Below are 25,510 nucleotides of genomic sequence, written 5' to 3'. Positions count from 1 at the left end.
TAATGGTAGATTTTAGTATCACAAAAAGGAAGCCTTCAATAGCTGGTTTCTTGTTGTATAGACAGATGTAAAAAAAAGTTCAGAATTACTGCTTTTTTTTTCTGCTCCTATCCACCAACCGACCAAAAAATAAATCCAAAACTATTTTCTAAATAGTAAAAAAAATTAAGCAAGAAGTGGTGGGACCCCTATAATAAGGGTCCCACCACTTCTTGCTTAATTTTTTTTACTATTTAGAAAATAGTTTTGGATTTATTTTACACTTTGCTGTTATACCCTTTTCCATCTTAATTATAACTTGCCCCATTTTCCTTCTGTGTTAACCCTGTAAAAAGCATTTTTTCAGTTAAAGATGCCCTAAACTGGCAAAGGTTGGACATTTAAAATTTTCTGTTTTAGTTGCACCCTTATAGAGTTGTCTTCACAACATAATATCAAAGTTAACAATATTATGATCACTATTCGCTCACCCACACAAATGCTAGATATGGTAATGTCTTAAATACATGCTGTTAATTCTGGCTTTACATAAAGACAAACTCCTTCACCCTGTTAATCCCTCTGTCCCTTTTAAAAAGGGTGTAACCATTTAAATTCATAGTCCAGTCACATGTTTAATCCCACCAGGTCTTAGTGATACCAATGATTTCATAATTCTCAGCACATTCAATAAACTCTAGCTCCTCTATTTTACCTGAAAAGCTCTGCACATTTGCCAGCATACAGTGGAGGTTACTGGTCTCTTTACATTACATAAAGAAATGTTAGATCTAAGGTTACTATTAGGCTGTTTTCTTTGTAACAGAGGGCTCTCCTTAGCTCCTCAACTCTTTGTCCCCACTCCTCCCCCACGACCCCTTGCTAATCCCAATGCTACAATTCTACACTAGCTTCGCCATAATACTCTAGCTCACCCCACTTGCATAGTTGAAACACTCCTCCAGCCTCTTAGCAATTCAGTCCCCTAGCACCACAGACCCCCAGGCCCGGATTTGTGGCGAGGCCACAAAGGCCCGGGCCTAGGGTGGCACAAATTTAGTGGCAACATGCCGCCCCGCCACAAACAAATTTTTACATTTCGCTCCCATACAGAGCAATGGGGACTGCTCCCCACAGCTCCGTATTGGAGTATAAATGCCTGCACATGCGCGCTTGCGGCAGCGAGGGGGGGGAGAAGAGATGTTTGCGCATGCGCAATTGGAGAGACTGTTTGCGCGTTTCAGAACAGACTTCATGTTGTGTTGAAAAACATGAAGTCACTGAATGAAATCTGTTGTTGGCTCCGCCCACTTTTTCTAACCTTGGACCACAGTTATACAGTAAAAACCACTGTGCAAAGTTTGGGGACCCTAGTTTTAATAGTGTCTGAATGGCAGCAATTTAAATTTCCCCACTGAAAGTCAATGATTGACATCTGATTGGTGGTTGGTGGCTCCGCCCCCTTTTTCTAACCTGGAACTGCAGTTACCCAGTGACTAACTCTGCAAAGTTTAGGGACCCTAGGATTAATAGTTAAAGAACGGCAGTTTAAATTTAAACCAATAAACATCAATAGGTAAATTGTGATTGGTGGGTGTGCCCAATTTTTCTAACCTTGAGTCGAAGTCACCCAGTGACAAACAGTGGGCACCCTGGCATAAATAGTGTGAGAATGACAGCATTTTAAATTTAAACCAATAAATTCAATGGATGAAATCTTTTTGGCTGTTAGTGGCCCAACCAACTTTTCCTATTTTTGAACTGCAGTCCCCAAGTGACCAACTTTGCAAAGTTTGGCGACTCGGGCATAAAAATTGTGAGACTGACACTTCACTATTGAAAGTAAATAGGTAATATGTGATTGGTTGTTGGTGGCTCCACCCACTTTTTTTTCTAACTTTGAATGGCAAATACCCAGTGAGTAACTCTGGGAAGTTTAACAACCCTGGAATTAATACTAAAATAATGGAATCAGTTTAAATATAAACAAATGAAATTTAATGGGTTGAAATAGATTGGCTGTTGGTGGCTCCGCCCACTTGTTCTAACCCTGAATATGTAGTCAGCCAGTGACTGACTGTGCAAAGTTTGGGAACCCTGACATAAATAGTGTGAGAAAGGCAGCATTTTAAATTTAAAACAAAGAAATTCAATAGGTGAAGTCTGATTGGCTGTTGGTGGCTACACCCACTTTTTAAAACCCATAAATGCCGTCCCCTAGTGGCCTTGGTGTTATATTTACATCCTGTAAATATAAATTTCTACAAAACTAAAAATATTTGGTATTAACCCAAGCAGAAAACATAGGACTTTTAAAATCCATTGTATTTTTGTGCATAAAATACATTTTTTATTTCTTTATATTGTGTAAAATATGTTTATTCATCCTTTAGGTACTAAAGTAGAAATGTTGTACATTATGATTTGGGCTTCTGTATCAGCCCAGATGTCAATTGTGCAGGTTTGATTTTGTCCAACAAGGGCCAAATTGGAATGTTACATAGTTAAGTTGGGTTACAAAAAGACTATCAAGTTCAACCCCTCCAATCGAACCCTAGTTCATAAATATGCACACACTCATACCGACCTTACATATATAAACTATATCCAATATCAATATCTGTACTAATGGTAGATTTTAGTATCACAAAAAGGAAGCCTTCAATAGCTGGTTTCTTGTTGTATAGACAGATGAAAAAAAAGTTCAGAATTACTGCTTTTTTTTCTGCTCCTATCCACCAACCGACCCCCCCCCCCCCAATAATAAGGGTCCCACCACTTCTTGCTTAATTTTTTTTACTATTTAGAAAATAGTTTTGGATTTATTTTACACTTTGCTGTTATACCCTTTTCCATCTTAATTATAACTTACCCCATTTTCCTTCTGTGTTAACCCTGTAAAAAGCATTTTTTCAGTTAAAGATGCCCTAAACTGGCAAAGTTTGGACATTTAAAATTTTCTGTTTTAGTTGCACCCTTATAGAGTTGTCTTCACAACATAATATCAAAGTTAACCATATTATGATCACTATTCACTCACCCACACAAATGCTAGATATGGTAATGTCTTAAATACATGCTGTTAATGCTGGCTTTACATAAAGACAAACTCCTTCACCCTGTTAATCCCTCTGTCCCTTTTAAAAAGGGTGTAACCATTTAAATTCATAGTCCAGTCACATGTTTAATCCCACCAGGTCTTAGTGATACCAATAATTTCATAATTCTCAGCACATTCAATAAACTCTAGCTCCTCTATTTTACCTGAAAAGCTCTGCACATTTGCCAGCATACAGTGGAGGTTACTGGTCTCTTTACATTACATAAAGAAAAGTTAGATCTAAGGTTACTATTAGGCTGTTTTCTTTGTAACAGAGGGCTCTCCTTAGCTCCTCAACTCTTTGTCCCCACTCCTCCCCCACGACCCCTTGCTAATCCCAATGCTACAATTCTACACTAGCTTCGCCATAATACTCTAGCTCACCCCACTTGCATAGTTGAAACACTCCTCCAGCCTCTTAGCAATTCAGTTCCCTAGCACCACAGACCCCCAGGCCCGGATTTGTGGCGAGCATGCCGCCCCGCCACAAACAAATTTTTACATTTCACTCCCATACGGAGCAATAGGGACTGTTCCTCACAGCTCCGTATTGGAGTATAAATGCCTGCACATGCGCGCTTGCGGCGGCGAGGGGGGGGAGAAGAGATGTTTGCGCATGCGCAATTGGGGAGATTGTTTGCGCGTTTCAGAACAGACTTCATGTTGGGTTGAAAAACATGAAGTCACTGAATGAAATCTGTTGTTGGCTCCGCCCACTTTTTCTAACCTTGGACCACAGTTATATAGTAAAAACCACTGTGCAAAGTTTGGGGACCCTGGTTTTAATAGTGTCTGAATGGCAGCAATTTAAATTTCCCCACTGAAAGTCAACGAGTGACATCTGATTGGTGGTTGGTGGCTCCGCCCCCTTTTTCTAACATGGAACTGCAGTTACCCAGTGACTAACTCTGCAAAGTTTAGGGATCCTAGGATTAATAGTTAAAGAACAGCAGTTTAAATTTAAACCAATAAACATCAATAGGTAAATTGTGATTGGTGGTTGGTGGGTGTGCCCAATTTTCCTAACCTTGAGTCGAAGTCACCCAGTGACAAACAGTGGGCACCCTGGCATAAATAGTGTGAGAATGACAGCATTTTAAATTTAAACCAATAAATTCAATGGATGAAATCTTTTTGGCTGTTAGTGGCCCAACCAACTTTTCCTATTTTTGAACTGCAGTCCCCAAGTGACCAACTTTGCAAAGTTTGGCGACTCAGGCATAAAAATTGTGAGACTTCACTATTGAAAGTAAATAGGTGAAATGTGATTGGTTGTTGGTGGCTCCACCCACTTTTTTTTCTAACTTTGAACGGCAAATACCCAGTGAGTAACTCTGGAAAGTTTAACAACCCTGGAATTAATACTAAAATAATGGAATCAGTTTAAATATAAACCAATGAAATTTAATGGGTTGAAATGGATTGGCTGTTGGTGGCTCCGCCCACTTGTTCTAACCCTAAATATGTAGTCAGCCAGTGACTGACTGTGCAAAGTTTGGGAACCCTGACATAAATAGTGTGAGAAAGGCAGCATTTTAAATTTAAAACAAAGAAATTCAATAGGTGAAGTCTGATTGGCTGTTGGTGGCTACACCCACTTTTTAAAACCCATAAATGCCGTCCCCTAGTGGCCCTGGTGTTATATTTACATCCTGTAAATATAAATTTCTACAAAACTAAAAATATTTGGTATTAACCCAAGCAGAATACATAGGACTTTTAAAATCCATTGTATTTTTGTGCATAAAATAAAATACATTTTTTATTTCTTTATATTGTGTAAAATATGTTTTTTCATCCTTTAGGTACTAAAGTAGAAATGTTGTACATTATGATTTGGGCTTCTGTATCAGCCCAGATGTCAATTGTGCAGGTTTGATTTTGTCCAACTTTGGCCAAATTGGAATGTTACATAGTTAAGTTGGGTTACAAAAAGACTATCAAGTTCAACCCCTCCAATCGAACCCTAGTTCATAAATATACACACACTCATACCGACCTTACATATATAAACTATATCCAATATCAATATCTGTACTAATGGTAGATTTTAGTATCACAAAAAGGAAGCCTTCAATAGCTGGTTTCTTGTTGTATAGACAGATGAAAAAAAAGTTCAGAATTACTGCTTTTTTTTCTGCTCCTATCCACCAACCGACCCCCCCCCCCCCCCAATAATAAGGGTCCCACCACTTCTTGCTTAATTTTTTTTACTATTTAGAAAATAGTTTTGGATTTATTTTACACTTTGCTGTTATACCCTTTTCCATCTTAATTATAACTTGCCCCATTTTCCTTCTGTGTTAACCCTGTAAAAAGCATTTTTTCAGTTAAAGATGCCCCTAAACTGGCAAAGTTTGGACATTTAAAATTTTCTGTTCTAGTTGCACCCTTGAGTTGTCTTCACAACATAATATCAAAGTTAACCATATTATGATCACTATTCGCTCACCCACACAAATGCTAGATATGGTAATGTCTTAAATACATGCTGTTAATTCTGGCTTTACATAAAGACAAACTCCTTCACCCTGTTAATCCCTCTGTCCCTTTTAAAAAGGGTGTAACCATTTAAATCATAGTCCAGTCACATGTTTAATCCCACCAGGTTTTAGTGATACCAAGGATTTCATAATTCTCAGCACATTCAATAAACTCTAGCTCCTCTATTTTACCTGAAAAGCTCTGCACATTTGCCAGCATACAGTGGAGGTTACTGGTCTCTTTACATTACATAATGAAAAGTTAGATCTAAGGTTACTATTAGGCTGTTTTCTTTGTAACAGAGGGCTCTCCTTAGCTCCTCAACTCTTTGTCCCCACTCCTCCCCCATGACCCCTTGCTAATCCCAATGCTACAATTCTACACTAGCTTCGCCATAATACTCTAGCTCACCCCACTTGCATAGTTGAAACACTCCTCCAGCCTCTTAGCAATTCAGTCCCCTAGCACCACAGACCCCCAGGCCCGGATTTGTGGCGAGGCCACAAAGGCCCGGGCCTAGGGTGGCACAAATTTAGTGGCGGCATGCCGCCCCGCCACAAACAAATTTTTACATTTTGCTCCCATACGGAGCAATGGGGACTGCTCCTCACAGCTCCGTATTGGAGTATAAATGCCTGCACATGCGCGCTTGCGGCAGCGAGGGGGGGGAGAAGAGATGTTTGCGCATGCGCAATTGGGGAGATTTTTTGCGCGTTTCAGAACAGACTTCATGTTGGGTTGAAAAACATGAAGTCACTGAATGAAATCTGTTTTTGGCTCCGCCCACTTTTTCTAACCTTGGACCACAGTTATATAGTAAAAACCACTGTGCAAAGTTTGGGGACCCTGGTTTTAATAGTGTCTGAATGGCAGCAATTTAAATTTCCCCACTAAAAGTCAACGAGTGACATCTGATTGGTGGTTGGTGGCTCGCCCCCTTTTTCTAACATGGAACTGCAGTTACCCAGTGACTAACTCTGGAAAGTTTAGGGACCCTAGGATTAATAGTTAAAGAACAGCAGTTTAAATTTAAACCAATAAACATCAATAGGTAAATTGTGATTGGTGGTTGGTGGGTGTGCCCAATTTTCCTAACCTTGAGTCGAAGTCACCCAGTGACAAACAGTGGGCTCCCTGGCATAAATAGTGTGAGAATGACAGCATTTTAAATTTAAATCAATAAATTCAATGGATGAAATCTTTTTGGCTGTTAGTGGCCCAACCAACTTTTTTTGAACTGCGGTCCCCAAGTGACCAACTTTGCAAAGTTTGGCGACTCAGGCATAAAAATTGTGAGACTGACACTTCACTATTGAAAGTAAATAGGTGAAATGTGATTGGTTGTTGGTGGCTCCACCCACTTTTTTTTCTAACTTTGAACGGCAAATACCCAGGGAGTAACTCTGGAAAGTTTAACAACCCTGGAATTAATACTAAAATAATGGAATCAGTTTAAATATAAACCAATGAAATTTAATGGGTTGAAATAGATTGGCTGTTGGTGGCTCCGCCCACCTGTTCTAACCCTGAATATGTAGTCAGCCAGTGACTGACTGTGCAAAGTTTGGGAACCCTGACATAAATAGTGTGAGAAAGGCAGCATTTTAAATTTAAAACAAAGAAATTCAATAGGTGAAGTCTGATTGGCTGTTGGTGGCTACACCCACTTTTTAAAACCCACAAATGCCATCCCCTAGTGGCCCTGGTGTTAATACTGTGAGAATGGCATCAGGTTGAATTTCCCCATTGAAAACCAATAGTTAAAATCTGATTGGCTGTAGGGGGCTCCACCCACTTTTCCCAACTCTGAACCACAGTTACCTGGTGACTAGCTCTGTAAAGTTTGGGGACCTTAGTATTAATATTTAAAGAATGGCGGCAGTTTACATTTAAACATAGGAAGTCTATAGGTAAAATCTGATTGGCTGTTGATGGCCTCACCCACTTTTCTAAACTTGGAACTTAGTCACCCAGTGACTGACCCCTGACATTAAACATGTAAGAATGTCAACAGTTAAAATTTCCCCACTGAAAACAATGAAAGATATGTGATTGGCTTTTGGCTGCCCGCCCACTTTTTCTAACCTTGAGTACTAAGTCACCCAGTGACTGAACGTGCAAAGTTTGGGAACCCTGGCACCTAACCAATCAAATTCAATAGATGAAATCTGATTGGCTGTTGGTGGCTCCGCCCACTTTTTCAAAACTTAAACTGCAGTCCTCTAGTGACCAACTGTGAAAAGTTTGGGGACTCTGGTGTTAATTCTGTGAGAATGGGTGCAGCTTGAATTTCCCCATTAAAAGTCAATACGTAAAATCTGATTGGCTGTTGGTGGCTCCACCCATTTAAAAAATACAAGAAACCTTAAATGCGTAGTCACCCAGTGACTGACTATGCAAAATTTGGGAACCCTGGCAACAAACCAATAAAAATCAATAGGTGAAATCTGATTGGTTGTTGGTGGCTCTGCCCACTTTTTAAAAGTAAAACTGCAGTCCCCTAGTGTCCAACTGTGAAAAGTTTGGGGACCCCGGTGTTAATTCTGTGAGAAAGGTAGCAGGTTGAATTTCCCCATTGAAAGTCAATAGGTAAACTCTGATTGGCTGTTGGTGGCTCCGCCCACTTTTTCTTACCTGGTGCCAACTCTGCAAAGTTAAGGGGAATGCGTAGTCACCCAGTGATAAAAATCAATAAGTGAAAATTGATTGGCTGTTGGTGGCTCTGCCCACTTTTCAAAACTAAAACTGCAGTCCCCTAGTGACCAAGTGTAAAAAGTTTGGGGGCCCCGGTGTTATAACTGTGAGAATGGCGACAGGTTGAATTTCCGCCAAATCAATAGGTAAAATCTGATTGGCTGTTCACAGCTCCGCCCACATTTGCGCATCCAGCAATCATCATATTTTCATTCAGGCTGACCCCATGACTATGTGATTCAAGTTTGGGGAGTGTAGCCTCAAAGCTGTAAGATTGGCAGCAGTTTCAATTTTGATAATGGGTGAGTGCAGAGGATCTTTTGCGGTTGTTTATATGTATTTTGTGGTCACAGCCTCATTGCACCCCCGCCTAATGGTTTACAATTTAGTGGTTGAGCACAACTTTCCCTTTTTCTTGTGTTATTGCCAGTAGGTTTTATCAGCCCTTGTATGGCCACCTTAACAAGAAACCTTTTTTTGCGGAGAAACTTTCATCTGCGGATGAACCATGTTGATGCACTGGCAGATAAGGAAGGGAAGAGAAATTGAAGGTCCTCTTCACTTCCTGCTGTTTTGATCATTTGGGCTGAAATCCCTGCTCTGTGTGAGCAAGTAAGGTTTAGGTTTAAACTGATTTGTAGAAGTTCCACCTGTAGCTGGCTACAACAGATTTTCTTTTTCCTCACTAGGCCAGAGGTTCCCAAAGCCCACCTTGTGGGGCGCTGGGGATGTGGCTTGATTTAAGCCTAAAAGCCAGTTTGGGTGAGATTTGTATAAATTGCCTATTTTCGTTTCTAGATACACAATAAGAGCAAGAAATAGTGGTAAAAATTTATCACAATTAAACCAGCCATACATCATTCAACGTTTTTGAAGATATGTAAAAATCAATGATATCTCTTGTGCTCTTTTATCCACAAGGAAATAACTTATGGTTTATTGTAAGCTGACACAATATAAAAAGGTATAAGCAGAAACATTAGTTGAGATAATTTGCCTTCAGCCTCCTCTCTAGTTACCTGCATTTCTCTTTCCTTCTCCACCCCTTTATTGCGACACTCACTCTGTGACCTCCTGAAAGCTCTCAGGTATTGTGACTGGGGTGTAACAAGAAGAGAGCAGGCAAAGTGCTGATAACCGTGGAGCTCAGTGAATAAGTCTCATAGGTCAACAGTGTTACTCAAATGCGATTGTGACTTTCCAACCTCTCCCTTTCTCTGTTTCTTTCCTGAAGCGAGACTTTAATTTTTGCTGGGCGCTTGGCTCTCTTGTTGGTGATAAAAAAAAGCAGCAACACTGACTGCTGGTGTCGGAATTCATCATTGTGTTACTGAGATTTTGGTGTCAGCATTGTATTATTCCTTATTATTATTTGACTTTAAAAAACTGCTTTGTTGCTGCTCAGTTTATGCGTTTTACAAAAAGTTTTACTAGAGGAAAGATTTTTAATTGGTGATATTTAGTGTGGTCGTCCAAGTGCAATGAAAGAGCCGCAGTTACCTGTGTCTAACTTGACTGCCGCCCTGCCCGGTGCGTCTCTACAGAAAGCCTGTAAGTTCGTGGTGGTCTTCTGCTCCCTTCATTTCTGCGTTGTCCTTATCTACTACTTGTCCGGTGCCGATTTCGGCATCCTTCAGTTCTTTAGGCAAAACCAACAGTCCCAGCTGGCATACAAACAGAATTACACTATTAGCAACGCCACGATGCGGGCGATCAGTACCAAAGGAAGAACTAAGGAACCAAAAGAAAAACTAAGGAACTGTCCGGAGACGTCTACCTTACTAGGTGAGTTAGTTTTCCATATTTGAAAGGATAGGGGACACCGAACCATGATCTAGAGATTCCCAGATAACACTGTATGTAACTCATGTGCGGATACCAATGGCTGCACAAAGTCTCTCTGTACATTCCACTGCTGAACGATTGCGTCCAGAGATACCGTATTATGGTGGAGGGTCCAGTAATTCGGAAGTGTTTTAAACTGGTCATTGCCCCAGATATTTGACAATCATGTAAAGCTACACCTCCTATACTTTTGTTAACTGTAACAATGGCCCATTTCCGAAAGACTACAAGTCGCCTCATGCTCGCTGTCATTTTCAGCCTAGGGATAAAGTGGTTTTGTTCTTTTAAAATTTGCTACACTGCACAACTTTTAGTGTATTCTGTTTCTTATTAGTAAGTACGTTGGAGAGCAACAAAGTTGCAGACATGCAGCAGAAGACAGTAAGCATGGTCAGTGTCTACTGCCTGGCTAGCATATTTGTGTGTTCCTTAGAGATGCTTATTGACAGAAAATAGTTTAAAAATTCAGAAATAAGTCATGAGAGTACAAGAGTATTGTTTTTACAATGTTACCTTTGATTTGCTTTCAACAATGTAATATAACTGCTAAACAAGTTATAATGTCATGAAATGATATGACCAGGTGTTTTTCCTTGTTGTCGATTGTTGATTTATTATCAAATATTTACCTATTTTTATTTTAATTACTACTGTCTATTGTAAATTGCACTTTTATTGGGTTAAACATGATCACTGAGACCCAGCCTAAAAATTACTGGGAATCCTTATTGGGTCCCATCTCATAAGTAAAGAATCCTGGCTTTGGATAATGCTGTTGTATTGCCACAGAGTGTCATATTAATTAAAACTAACTGAGCCTAAAAGCTGTTCTGCAAAATACTTCTAGTTTAAAGTTAAGAAAACATTCTGATCCTGACAGACCAGTGTGAGTGGTCTGAATAACCCTGGAAAAATGTGCATAATCAATCCAGATTACGGATCATGTAACTATACTGTTGAGAATTTGTGAATAAGGACACTGAACTGGGGTGCTGGGCACAGAAACTTGGGCACAAACCCCAAGTCCCTTATTTCCCAGGTACATTAAACCCTTTTATTTAAAGGGGTGGTTCACCTTCAGGTTAACTTTTATCATGTTATAGAATGGCCTATTCTTAGCAACTTTTCCATTGGTATTCATCTTTTATTTTGTATTGTTTGTGCCTTCTTCTTCTGCCTCTTTCCAGCTTTCGAATAGAGACCACTGGCCCCAGAAGCCAAAAAACTATTGCTCTGTGAGGCTACAACTTTATTGCATTGTTATTGTTCCTTTTTTTTTTACATATATTTTTATTTAAGCCCTGCTCTGTTCATATTTCTGTATCTCATTCAAATTGCTGCCTGGTACTAGGTTAAATTGGACCCTAGCAACCAGATAGCTGCTGAAATTCCAAACTGGAGAGTTGCTGAACAAAAAGCTAAATAATTAAAAAACAGCAGATAATTGAAAATTACGATCAATTGCAAATTGTTTCAGCATAGCATTCTTTACATCATACTAAAAGTTATTGTAAAGGTGAACAGCCCCTTTAAGTATATAAGTTATATTGATACTAATTCCTCCCTGCAGATGTTTATCTCTAAATATGTCACATCACAATATGTACTTAGTACTAAAAGTACATTTCAGTAATTTTACTAAAAGGCATCTAACACTTTCTGAAGATATCTAATTTATCTGCCAGTATGACCACTTTGGCCACAGCCCTGTGTGCCCAGTTAAGGTGAGCTCTAGGACATTCACAACTCCTGTACAACAAGTTACCTGAAAGGGGATGTTCATTTTCAAATAAGATCATCACCATTATAATGAACTTAAAAAAGGCATCCTTTATTATTTAAAATTAGTAGCTTAGTTATTGGCAAAGATTGGCATTCGGAAGAGAGAGCAAAGCATTTTCCTAGAGGGCCATTATGTGCTGCTACGAATGTACAAGCTCTTATCTTTTCTCAGCAGATCAAAGGGTTGGTTAACAAAAGACAGGGTGCTTGTGCAGATGCACTTGCTTTGGATTTCAACCAGGAACTTTCCTTATTCCCTGCTGCCGATCTCTGAATGTTGATGGTAGATGAGGGGTCCGAAACCAAATAGGTAGCACTCACTTAATTGCATGCTTCAGCAATGGGTGCACATCCGCCAGGGTCCCTCCACTCCAGGACACTTGAATCCAAATGGTTACAGTCAGCACTCCATAATATCAATAAACCACCTTTATTATCACAATAATAAAAATGTAATATATGCTGTATTACCAAATAGAAATATGAACTATTATGTGGATTCTCACATGACCTCACTAGACTTCTTAAAAAGGTCTTTATTTGTATACAGCAGGGTAAGTATAAAATACAGATTTATCAGCATAGAACATGTGCTTATTACTAAAACTTAAAGGAGAAATAAACCCCCCAACCTACAACAGCCCCCCTTAACTGCCCTCCATTACCCCACCTTTACCACTCCCTCACTGTATAGTCTGTTATGTAGTTAGGTGCCCCTATTTGAAAACCTGAGCTAAAAAAGCAGAGCAGCGCACCAGAGTTCCCAGGCACCATCTTCTGTCCATTTCAATACTTTTGGGTCTCTTCTGCGACATGGACCCTGCAGGAGAATGCACAGTTGGGGCTCATCATAATCAGCTTGTTCTTTTGCTTGCATATCTCTGTTAATGGAATGCTCATTTTCCATTTTGTGTAATGAACATGCTGGCTTGTCCAGGTAATTATAGCTAAAGGGAATGCCAAAGGGGGAGTAGCCTACAATTTTGGGGATCCTGTGGGTCGAGCTTCTCTAGTGGACCCCTGTTACCCCAGTCCAACACTGTATATATGAACTTGGGCCATTTGGAGAGGTTAAACTCGTGGATGTTTTTCAGCCCATTGTCAAGCAGAGGTAATCTGATATTTTGAATTTGGCACTTATATATAGATGGGTACAACATTCTTCACTCTGCAAAAACATTTTCTTAAATACTGCATTGCATTTGTTGGGGTTAGGATTATTTCTTTTGAGGTAATGTAAGACAGTACAATAAAGTAGGGTTTGCATACACTTGAAATCTAATAATAATGTCAATACCCTGTTTGAAATGGTAGATTCTGGGAAAATATGGACTTGAAAACCGGTTGCAGACAGATAATGTACAGTAAGGTGTGTTTTCATTGTTGGAGTAACTGGTTATTTTTAGAACATTATTCTTGACCTTTGTTCATAATTTTAGTTAACTTCTCATGCAAGAGACTGATTCTATTACATAAAATAGCAAATAACATCATGGGGACTTGAATAGCTGGTACTGTAAACTCTCTGCAGTAATTTCAGAACATTTTGAATGTATCCATGCCAGCCATGGTAGCATCACCTATTAATAGGACATATGTCTATTTCATTGCTGGTAATGTGGTGTGGAAATATAGATATATCTATCATGCACAGCAGACAACAGGGTCGGACTGGGGGCTGCCGACCCAGGGTCCCTGCAGGTGCCCCCGCCGGCCACGTCCCCCACACCCCCAACAGCAGCCCCCGCTGAGCAACACTCGACGTCCTCCCCTGAGCGCACGTCAAGTATAACGCGTTAAGGGAGGAACATCGTAAACCAGGGGAGCGCCGGCAAGGGTCGGGTCTGGGCGGCCCAGTCCGAACCTGGAAGTCAATACCTTGACAGTCCGCAATGTAGATACTATATTTTGTTTTGTACTAGTAAAATATTACCTTTATATTTCTCATTGTGATTGCAATTGGGCTATATTTAAAGGAATGTTGTCATGGGAAACCATGTATTTTGTTTAAATGTATCCATTAATAGAGCAGAATCCTGCATTAAATCTATATTTCAAAAACAAAAAAACAAAATAAAATATTACTCATTGTATAGCTGTCACGCACGGTATCCCAAACTCAGAACAAAAGCCAAGGTCCCAGTCTGAGCTCACTCTTCTGCCTATAACAGCCACCTTTCAATTCGGGAGGAGCCCTCCGCTACTCGGGTGCCGCCAGGACTTAATGTGAGAGAACCAGGGCAAATGTTCTGAGCAGGCTAGGGAACCTAGCGTTATGCAGAATTTGGGGAACAGAGACGAAGTGATCAGGCCGAGGTCATACCAATCAGGCAGCGAAGTACAAAGTCAGATTCCGGAACCGTAGTCAAAAAACAGGCAGAAGGTCAATACAGGCAGCAATCAGCAAGGTCAGGGTCAGGCAAGGGTCAAAACACGAATCAGAGTCAAAATAGCAGAATTTGAGAACCAGGAGGCGAAACCGAAGTTGGGCACTGAAAACAAACACAAGCGCCTTTAAATATTTGAAATTCGCGCCTTGCGCAATGACGTCATGCGGCGGTTTAAAAGGAAGCGCGCGCACTTCCGCGTTCCACAGTTCCAGGACGCGTGCATCGGCGCGCACGACAAGGCGGGTGTCCCCGCCTAGAGAGCGGCGGGCGTCCCCGCTGCCCCACTGGACCACCAGGTATTCTTACATTACCCCTCCCCCTCTAGAGGGGGCCACCGGACCCCTAGGTTTATCCAGAAACTTAGCATAAAATTGTCTGATAAGGTGGTCAGCCTTAACATCAGTAGCAGAAACCCAAGATCTGTCCTCAGGACCATATCCTTTCCAGTGTACAAGAAACTGTAACCCCCCCCCTGGAAAAATGTGAATCAACAATTCTTTGAATTTCATACTCAGTTTGACCCTCTACCACAACTGGAAGAGGAGGAGAACGCTGGCGAACCACCCTGGCATGTTTTAACAGAGAGACATGAAAAGAATTTGAAATTTTAAGCTCAGGGGGAAGTTTTAGGCGGACTGAGGAAGGGTTAATGATCTCGGAAATGACAAAAGGACCAATGTACTTAGGACCCAATTTGGCAGAAGGAACCTTAAGTGAAATATTCTTTGAGGATTACCACACCCTATCACCAACCTGATATTCAGGTGACTCCTTCCGATGTTTATCGGCAGCTCTTTTTTGAGTATTTAATGGCTGAAGACAGAGAATTTTGAATTCTCTGCCAAATCTGTGAAAAATGTTCCACCATAGAATTGGCAGCAGGAACAGCAGAAAAATGTTCAGAAAAAGAAAAACCTCTAGGATGAAGACCATAGACAATAAAAAAAAGGAGATTCCCCGGTAGAGGTATGAGTGGCGTTATTAAAGGCAAACTGATTGGTTTGTCCTTTCAGTTTGACCATTAGTCTGGGGATGATAGGCTGAGGAAAAGGACAGACCAGTACCTAAAAGAGAGCAGAATGCCCCCCAGAACCTAGAGACAAACTGAACCCCCCTATCAGAAACAATATTCAATGGGGCCCCATGATATTTGAATATATTGGCAATGAAAAGCTCAGCCAAAGTTTTGGCAGAGGGGAGGGCGGGAAGGGGAATGAAATGACACATCTTACTAAAGCGGTCTGCTACCACCTAAATAACCGTGTTACCATTAGAGGGCGGCAGATCAACAATAAAATCCATAGCAATATGAGTCCACGGCCTCTCAGGAATGGGGAGTGATTGTAATAAGCCCTGGGGTAGAGACCTAGATGGTTTGGAGCGTTGGCAAACTGCACAAGAATTAATATAATTGCCAACATCTTGTCTCATAGTAGGCCACCAGAGGGAACGAGATAACAATGAACAGGTCTTACTCTGACCAGGATGCCCTGCTACTCTAGAGTCATGAGTTTCAGATAAAACAGCCTCGCGTAAATTTTCCGGAACAAAAAGCCTCCCAGATGGCACATTACTAGGCAAGTTAATTTGAGCCTCAGAGAGAGAGGCCAAAAGGTCAGGATTCAGGGCAGCGACAATCACCTCCCTAGGGAGGATAGTGTCGGGTTCTCTTTAGGACAAGAGACAAAACTTCTGGAGAGGGCATCGGCTTTTAAATTCTTGGACCCAGGTCTATAGGTTAAAATAAAATTGAAACGGGTAAAAAACAAAGCCCATCTTGCCTGCCTATGGTTCAAACGTTTAGCAGATTCAATATACAGTAAATTCTTATGATCAGTGAAGACCGTTTAGCACCTTCCAACAGATGTCTCCATTCCTCAAAAGCCCATTTAACTGCCAACAGTTCCCTGTTCCCTATATCATAGTTAGCCTCTGTAGGGGAGAATTTCCTTGAAAAGAAGGCACAAGGATGTACCTTACAGGTAACAGGGTGACGTTGTGACAGTACTGCCCCAGCTCCAACCTCAGAAGCGTCAACTTCAACGAGAAACGGTAAGGTAGAGTCTGGGTGACGCAGAACTGGAGCAGAGATAAAAGCTTCTTTAAGGAGCTGAAAAGCTTCTATCGCTTCAGAGGACCAAATACTAGGATCAACCCCCTTTTTAGTAAGAGCTGTGATTGGGGCCACCAGGGAAGAAAACCCCTTAACGAATTGTCTATAATAATTGGCAAAACCCAGAAATCTTTGAATAGCACGTAAGGAAAGCGGTTGAGCCCAATTTAAAATTCCCTCTACCTTGGTTGGTTCCATTTCTAAACCGTGTTGAGAAATGATGTACCCCAAAAAATGAACAGAAGGAACTTCAAAAATACATTTTTCAAGCTTAGCATATAATTGATGCTGTCTAAGTCTCTGCAGTACTTCCTGAACATGGCGACGATGATCTTCTAAATTAGAAGAATAGATCAGGATATCATCTAGGTACACTACCACATAGCGTCCAAGAAGATCACGAAATATATCATTTACAAACTCTTGAAAGACTGCAGGAGCATTACATAGCCCAAAAGGCATTACCAAATACTCATAATGTCCATCACGAGTATTAAAGGCAGTTTTCCACTCATCCCCCTCCTTAATCCGGATTAGGTTATATGCACCCCTTAGATCAAGTTTAGTGAAAATGGAAGCACCTTTAACTCTGTCGAAGAGCTCTGAGATCAAGGGAAGAGGGTATCGATTTTTAACAGTAATCTTAATCAGACCTCTATAATCAATAAGACCACCATCCTTCTTGCTTACAAAGAAAAAACCCGCCCCTGCAGGAGAAGAGGATGGTCTAATGAACCCCCTTTCCAAATTTTCCTTAAAGGAGAAGGAAAGGCAAAGTCACTTGGGGGTGCCAAAATGTTAAGCACCCCCAAGTGACTTTAACCGCTTACCTTGTACCCCCGGCTGGTGCCCCTGTTCGGAGAAAATAGCACCAGCCCGGGGTACCTGGAGCGCAGCACTTCCTCCTTCCGCCTTCAGCTTCCTAAACTGCCGGTGGCCGGGCATGCACAGTAGAGCGAAAAAGCCGACTTAAATGTTTAAGTTCGGCTTTTCACTCTACTGCGCATGCGCGCACAGCGAAGCCGGAAGGAGGAAGTGCCGACAGCTACCCCGGGCTGGTGCTGTATTCTCCTGACAGCGGCACCAGCCCGGGGTAAAAGGTAGGCGGTTAAAGTCACTTGGGGGTGCCTAACATTTTGGCACCCCCAAGTGACTTTACCTTTCTTTTTCCTTTAATGTACTCTTCCATTGCTTGAGTTTCTGGAAGAGAAAGTGGATAGGTTTTATCCTTGGGAGGAACAGCCCCAGGAACCAATTCAATTGTACAGTCATAGGGTCTATGTGCAGGTAATGATTCAGCCGCCTTTTTTGAAAAAACATCAGCAAAGGCTGTATATTGGGGAGGAAGACCCTTAAGAGAGGTTGTAGCAATGAAAACAGACCCTTTAAAACATGGCCCCTCACAGTGTGCTCCCCAACTAAGAATCTTACTAGAGACCCAATCAATCTGTGGGTTATGTTTTTGTAACCATGGAAGACCTAAGATCACAGGAGTATCAGGACAATTGATCAAATAGAAAAATAGCTGTTCTCTGTGAGAACCTTCAATGGACATGACTAGATCCTGAGATCTGGAGGATACAAACCCGCACCCAAGCGGATTCCCATCAATAGCCAGTAACCTGACTGGAGGGGTTACAGTGGTACAAGGAATACCCAGCTTTTGAACAAAATTAGTATCTAAAAAATTGCCAGCTGCTCCAGAGTCCAAAAAGGCCGGAATCTTAACATTACCGTACCCCCAATCAAGGAGCACAGAAATGAAGATTTTAGAGGAAATACATTGGGGAGTAGAAACTGCATTACCCAAACAAGACTCCCCAGACCTGTTTAGGCTTTGCAGTTTCCCGGCCTCTTTGGACAATATTTGTGAAAATGCCCTCCTTTGCCACAGTACATGCATAACCCATTAGTGCGTCTATGGAGTCTTTCTTCCGAAGACAAACGAGTAGAACCCAACTGCATAGGCTCCTCCACAGACAAAGGAGTAGCAAAGTTTTGAATGGGTTCAGAGATAGAGCGTGAGTAGTAGAGGAGGCCGATCTTTCCTGACGCCTCTCTCTAAGTCTCCTATCAATTTGAATGGAGAGAGACATTAATGCATCAAGGGATGAAGGAGCAGGGTAATTAATGAGACTGTCTTTAATAGCATCAGACAGACCAGCTCGGAACTGACTACGAAGAGCACGGATGGCCGAATCGGCAGAGGCCGCCCGATCGGGGTCATCATAAATAATAGCCATGGCTTTGAAAAAGGCTTCAAGAGAGTATCGAGCTGGGTCAGATGGGGATAGAGTGAAAGCCCACACCTGAGGATCACCTAACAATAAAGTAATCACAAAATTGACTTTTGCCACTTCAGTGGGAAAAGAGCGAGGCAAAAAACTAAGATAAAGTTTGCATGCCTCCTTGAAAGCAAAAAATTTACTCCGATCCCCAGAGAATTTCTCGGGAAAAGGGATCTTAGGCTCTACAAGGGGAATACCCATAGAGAGCAGAGCAGGAACTGGGTCATCCACAGCAGGTTGCTGTTGGAGAGTATCTAACTTAACAGCCAACCCCTGGAGGCATTGAACAATTTGGTCTTGTTTAGTCTCTTGTTCCCTGAGACGCTGGAGGAGGTTCTTAAGCATAACTTCAGGAGAAGCGGATGAAGCAGAGGCCCCTTCAGCATCCATATTCTTTCTTGGCCCAACTTACTGTCACGCACGGTATCCCAAACTCAGAACAAAAGCCAAGGTCCCGGTCTGAGCTCACTCTTCTGCCTATAACAACCACCTTTCACTTCGGGAGGAGCCCTCCGCTACTCGGGTGCCGCCAGGACTTAATGTGAGAGGACCAGGGCAAATGTTCTGAGCAGGCTAGGGAACCTAGCGTTATGCAGAATTTGGGGAACAGAGACGAAGTGATCAGGCCGAGGTCAAACCAATCAGGCAGCGAAGTACAAAGTCAGATTCTGGAACCATAGTCAAAAACAGGCAGAAGGTCAATACAGGCAGCAATCAGCAAGGTCAGGGTCAGGCAAGGGTCAAAACACGAATCAGAGTCAAAATAGCAGAATTTGAGAACCAGGAGGCGAAACCAAAGTTGGGCACTGAAAACAAACACAAGCGCCTTTAAATATTTGAAATTCGCGCCTTGCACGATGACGTCATGCGGCGCGCCGGGTTTAAAAGGAAGCGCGCGCGCACTTCCGCGTTCCACAGTTCCAGGACGCGCGCATCGGAGCGCACGACGAGGCGGGCGTCCCCGCCTAGAGAGCGGCGGCCGTCCCCGCTGCCCCACTGGACCACCAGGTATTCTTACAATAGCGAAACATATTTAACACCTTCTTTTAACTTGAAGGGGTGGTTCACCTTCCATGTCCATGTTTTAAATGAGGGGTAGTCGTGTCCTAATGGTCCCTAGCCAATCACAGCCCTGCAGTCACACAAGCAAATACAGGCTTCAGTTCCCCTTCAGGTCAGCCTAGTTGCTAAATGGTTCCTACCCTACAGTGCAGTGTGCTGAGTGCCGCCGGCCCCTCTGCAGGGCCTGGGAAAGAAGGCAGGAAGTGGCACAGATTGATGGGACTAGTGAGCTTTTTGAATACATTTTCAATAAAGCAGCCAAAAACAATACTTTTTAAAGCACGTTCCTTCTATATTTAGATGAGTACAATTCATTAACACTGTGTTTCACACAATATGTCGCTTTTAAAGGGAAATGCCCCACACTACACAGAAACCCCTAATATATCTATCACTGTAATTTTCTTCCAAAAAAAGTATGAATAAAGACCATTTTATATTATGAAATCCAGCTGCAAAACATTTCTTCTTCTGCATCATTTGAAATCCTGGCAGGGCACAAAAACACAAATTGTAACAACTTCTCCACAGATTACAGGTAGCATGCAGAAACTACATAATCCACAATGCATTGCACTGTGATGTTTCTTTCCTTATTGACATCACGTGTGCAGGGAATTGTTGGATTTGAAAGATGCAGACTGTGGACAGTCATCTACTGTTGGCTGATCCAGCAGACAAATATTGTAATTTACCTGCAGGTCATGGCTGGTTAAGATGCTACCACTGTTATAATTGTTCTACGTGCAGTTCTTTAATTAAAGGCAACAGGTTTGTTCATCCCTATACAGGGGAGTTTTTTTTTTTTAATTAAAGGCAGGTATACATGCCACACATACTCTGGTGTATATAGGGAAAATGGTTACACCCTTTAAAAAAAGTTTTTCTACACATAAATCTCATATTAAGACAGCATGTAAGAGATTTGGGGTATCTCTTAGATTAGTGTATTTTCCTGTCCAACAGTTTATAACAGTTTACCTAACAGAAGGCTTTAAAAAAAACACTGCTCCAGTCTGGAGCACAAAAATTAACCAACGAAAGATAGCCTGGCATGGATGTTTCCTCTTACTGCCACATCAGTGAAGTTATTAGTAAAGGACAAAGGTTCAACCCATAATAACATCTTGAAATGCAGGCAGAAACCAGACAAAAACCATAGCAAACTTTATTTGTGTATTTATTTAAACTTGTGTTACGGAGGTTAGCACTGAAATTACTATCAGTTCTGCAAGGACTTCATTGCTTACATATAGTGTTTATTTAAGTAATAATTGGCTGTTTGGAACACGTGATCTGCCCCTTTGTTGAATAAGTATGTAGACAGCTAGATAGAGGTCAGTCAAGGAGGAAAATGCAGGAAAGCATTTACATATGAAGGGACGGTGCTGTATACTGTGTATGTATGTATATATATATATATATATATATCAATCCAAATGGTGTCCGCACTCCAAGGCTCAATATTCTGCGGGGTGCTTAGCCAAAATTATGTATGTATAGAAAATAATCATCTGTGGCCAGCACACCCTTCAATGTTTTATCAAAAAAAATTTTATTGTAGATATATTGTTAAAACCAACGTTTCGGTCCTTATTAGATCCTTGAGAAAGGTCCTAATAAGGACCAAAACGTTGATTTTAACTATATATATATATATATATATATATATATATACAAACGGAGCACACCCTATACAAGATCAAAAGCCATGGGTGCTGGCAAAAGTAATAATAAAGAAGCAGAGAGTTGCACACACACTTTGCAAAAATAAAGCATTTATTGAAAAAGATCCAAGGATCCGACATTTCAGTTCCTGAGTGGAACTTTAATCAGGGATAGTAACACTGAGAGGGTATAGGTCGGTTTATACAGCAGAATTAGTGCCAATGTTGTTGTTAGGCAACCACAGTAAACAAAGATTGTGAGTTATACAACATATATAAAGTGAAGAAGATCAACCAAAACTTAAAAACACAAAAACATGTTATAAAGACACAGAAACAACAAACCGGAAAAACACTGTACTTGTATTCTAGGACCACTATTTCAGCAGTTAGCTGCCTAACCCGGACCCCATCCTTCATGGTAAGTAGTGATCTAACCCTTGGATCCGTATGCCGTATCCTCAAGGTAAGGGTTAGGTAGGCACCCCATGGAGCTCAATTAAGCACCTAATGCACATCGTGTTACCGCATTGGTGAGTGGGCAACAGGGGTCCAAGTGTACTGGCACCTACCCTAATCCCCACACTGAATCCACGTATCGGCGCCTCTCTCATAGGTGCATCAGCCGGCAGCCGCATGTACATAACAGGCATTAAAGGAGAAAGAAAGGTAAAAACTAAGTAAGCTTTATCAGAAAGGTCTATGTAAATACAGCCATAAGCACTCACAGAAATGCTGCACTGACTTCTCTGAAAAAAGATTAGTTGTGTCTGTAATTCCTGTGCCAGAGACACGCAGCTTTCTGTTCTCTGTTCTTTCCTGCTTCCCCCTCCCTCAAGAATGCTAAGAACTCACCCCCCCAGGAATGTGGATCTGAGCCAATCAGCAGGAAGCTGACTCATAGTCCAACTAACTGAGCATGTTCACTTGGGTCTGCCTGTCTGTGCAGGAGTGAGGCATTATGGGAACTTTCTTTACACAGCTCAGATTTTTTTTTCCTGTTTGGCTTCAGATCTTCTGAACAGGTGAAATATGGGAAGACTTAAAGGAGAAGGAAAGGCAAAGTCACTTGGGGGTGCCAAAATGTTAGGGACCCCCAAGTGACTTAAATCGCCTACCTTGTACCCCGGGCTGGTGCCCCTGTTCGGAGAGAACAGCACCAGCTCGGGGTAGCTGCAGCGCTTCCTGCTTCCTCTTTCTCGAGCGCGCATGCGCAGTAGAGTGAAAAGCCGAACTTTAACAGAAAAGTCGGCTTTTCACTCTACTGCGCATGTGCCGACCGCTGGCATTTGGGGAAAAGGAAGCCGTAAAGAGGAAGTGCTCCGCTACAGGTACCCCGGGCTTGTGCGGTTTTCTCCTAACAGGGGCACCAGCCCGGGGTACAAGGTAAGAGATTAAAGTCACTTGGGGGTGCCTAACATTTTGGCACCCCCAAGTGACTTTGCCTTTCCTTCTCCTTTAAGGGCACTATTGAGACAACTGAAGGTATGCCTGCAGCTTGAGATTAACTCTTTACTAGCCTTTCCTTCTCCTTTAAGAGTGAATGTCACATCTCGTTATAGACGGATGGACGTCACATAATAAAGTATTAAAGTTTTGAAGGTCTGAGGGGTATACTGGGGTGGCCAGTCACACAAACTCACATACAGAATACACGTCACCCGTCACTGCGCTGCACGTGCTCACAGAGCTCCTATTGCCCTTGTACAGTGGTATCTAGTACAGGAAGTGTACTAGGGAATGCCTGCTTCTACCCAACCAACCTACTCTTGGACCGGCAGGACCAGGGTACTGAGTCATCTGGTGACCCTCCCGGGGCTAACAGAGGGGGTGTATCCCCCACAGAGGTATAGTTATCGGAGGTATATCAGGGCATGCCTGCTGCCCCTTCTATCTCTATCTACCTGGGGACTGGTAAGGCTTTGCCCTTTGCATCCAAAGAGTCCTATAGTATCATACAAGCAAAAAAATAAACAGTGTACTGTTGAAAAAAAATTAAGTTGTTGCAAAAAAACAAAGTTTTGAAGTCCCAAAAAGAAAATGTAGTTTAAACGTAAAGGCAACAAAGTAGCCTTAAAAATAAAGTCACAGAAAAAAAGGTAACAAAATATAATTCAAAAGAAAAAGCAACAGAATAACATTAACCAAAGGTAATGTTTCATTTAGGCCCTGAGGGGCCAAGCAATCAAGTCCATGAATCCATCTGGATTCCTTCTGGAGTAGTGCCAGGTCTCTGTTACCTCCTCATGACAGGGGGGGCTGATGGCCGATGGCCATGCACTTGAATGTAGGAAGAGGATGTCGCATTTTGAGAAAATGTTGAGCGACCAGTTGGTTGGATTCATCCTCCTTGCTGATAGCAGACCGATGGTTTCTAATGCGTTCTTGCAGAGTTGCAACAGTCTCTCCAACATAATATAGGCCACATGGGCATGAGATGATGTACACAACATATGTAGAGAGAGAACTTAGTCTGAAGTTAATCTTAAATCTTTTTCCCGTATGTGGGTGGGGGAAGTCCGTTCCGGTGAGGAGGCTCCTACACGTGACACAGTCAGAGCATTTATAACATCCAAGTTTTTTCTGTGTAGACAGCCAATCACTCTGCCAGCTGCCAGACTTTTTGAAGTCTGTTTTGACCAAAAGGTTCCTTAGGCTACTACCTCTTCTATATCCCAATATTGGTTTGCTGGGCTGGTATAATGAGAGCGATTTGTCCTGATTAACCATTGGCCAGTTCTTATTAATGCTTTTAGACAATAGTTGAGATGTGGAGAAGAAAGTAGTAGTAAAGATTAAGGGTGTAGGCAGGGTTCTCTCTATTCTCTTGAGTTTGCTGAAAGCCCTTTGTAGGTGTTCCTGTAGTAGGTGTTCTTTATATCCCCGGTCCAGGAATCTGTCATACATTTTTTGAGCTGTAGTCTGGCTGTATCTGTGGAGCTATTGTTCCTAATAACCCTCAAAAACTGAGAATATGGTATACTCCTGATAGTAGTAGGTGGATGCATGTAGGACCGAATTGTGGTCAGTGGGTTTACGGAACAGCCTGGCGCCAAGGCGAGAGAGGTCTTTAAATATGTTGAGGTAGAGGAAATCAATATTGTCATTGTGATAGTTCGAAGTTAGTTTGATGGGGCTGTCAAGATCATTGAGGTACTGGTGAAATGTCAATAGGGATTCTTATCCCTCAATCCATACAAGAAATAGATCATCAATATAGGGAAAATATGTTAGAATGGATTTATTTAATAAAGGGAAGATGTGGGCTATCTAGCACCTATCCAATATGTATAGGTTGGCATATGAACGTGCCAGGGCACTACCCATGGCAGTGCCTGATGTCTGTAGAAAAAATGAATTTTCAAATCGGAAATAGTTCCTAGTCAGGGTGAGTTCCAGCAAGTTCACTAGAAAATCAGTGGGTACATTTAGATTGTCCCTAGTGGCTAGTGCCCTCCTAGAGGCCATGATACCTTGATCATGTGGTATCACAGTGTAAAGACTGGTGACCTATGTATAGGACCCCATCCATTTAATCAGATGTTGTAGGAATGAGTCGATAAATGTGGAAACTGGCTGGAAAAGGGAGCCCACAGCCGAGATTATTGGTCTCCCTGGGGATGTTGACAGGGATTTCTGGACTTTAGGAAAGGTATAAATAATGGGTGTCTGAGGGTATTCAATCACCATATAATTATATGTATCAGTATCAATCCAACCAGTATTAAAGGCTGAGTTTAAAAAGGAGTCAAGTTCCCTCTTAAATTTGCTTGGCAAACTGTCCCAAAAATCTCATCCCTGTAGTATGCATAATCTAATAGCACTATGGACCTTCCTTTATCCGCTGGTGTGATGACCAGATTGGTGTCCTCTTTAAGGGGTTTGATTGCTTGGTGCTCTGCAGGGGATAAGTAAGGATGCGATTTTGACATGTTTGGCCTCTAATGATAGTACCGTATATACTCGAGTATAAGCCGATCCGAATATAAGCCGAGGTACCTAATTTTACCTAAGAAAACTGGAAAAATGTATTGACTCGAGTATAAGCCTAGGGTGGGAAATGCAGCAGCTACTGCAAAGTTTTTTTTTAACTGTCTTTACTGTCT

At 41.8% G+C, this 25,510-nt stretch overlaps 1 protein-coding gene across 1 annotated transcript in view; it reads left to right on the top strand.

The window, feature by feature from the left end:
* The first annotated feature begins 9,431 nt into the window (after positions 1–9,431).
* Positions 9,432–25,510, top strand: part of b4galt1.2 (UDP-Gal:betaGlcNAc beta 1,4- galactosyltransferase, polypeptide 1, gene 2) — a 69,379-nt gene continuing 53,300 nt past the window's right edge. The window contains 1 exon segment of the mRNA NM_001016664.2: positions 9,432–10,042. Within this exon segment, the coding sequence (NP_001016664.1) occupies positions 9,739–10,042 (304 nt within the window). The 5' untranslated portion in view covers positions 9,432–9,738.

This window comes from Xenopus tropicalis, chromosome 1 (genome assembly GCF_000004195.4).
Source record: "Xenopus tropicalis strain Nigerian chromosome 1, UCB_Xtro_10.0, whole genome shotgun sequence".
Taxonomy (NCBI): Eukaryota; Metazoa; Chordata; class Amphibia; order Anura; family Pipidae; genus Xenopus; species Xenopus tropicalis.
The sequence above is the reverse complement of the archived record's forward strand: the minus strand, read 5'-3'. Positions and strand labels throughout refer to the sequence as shown.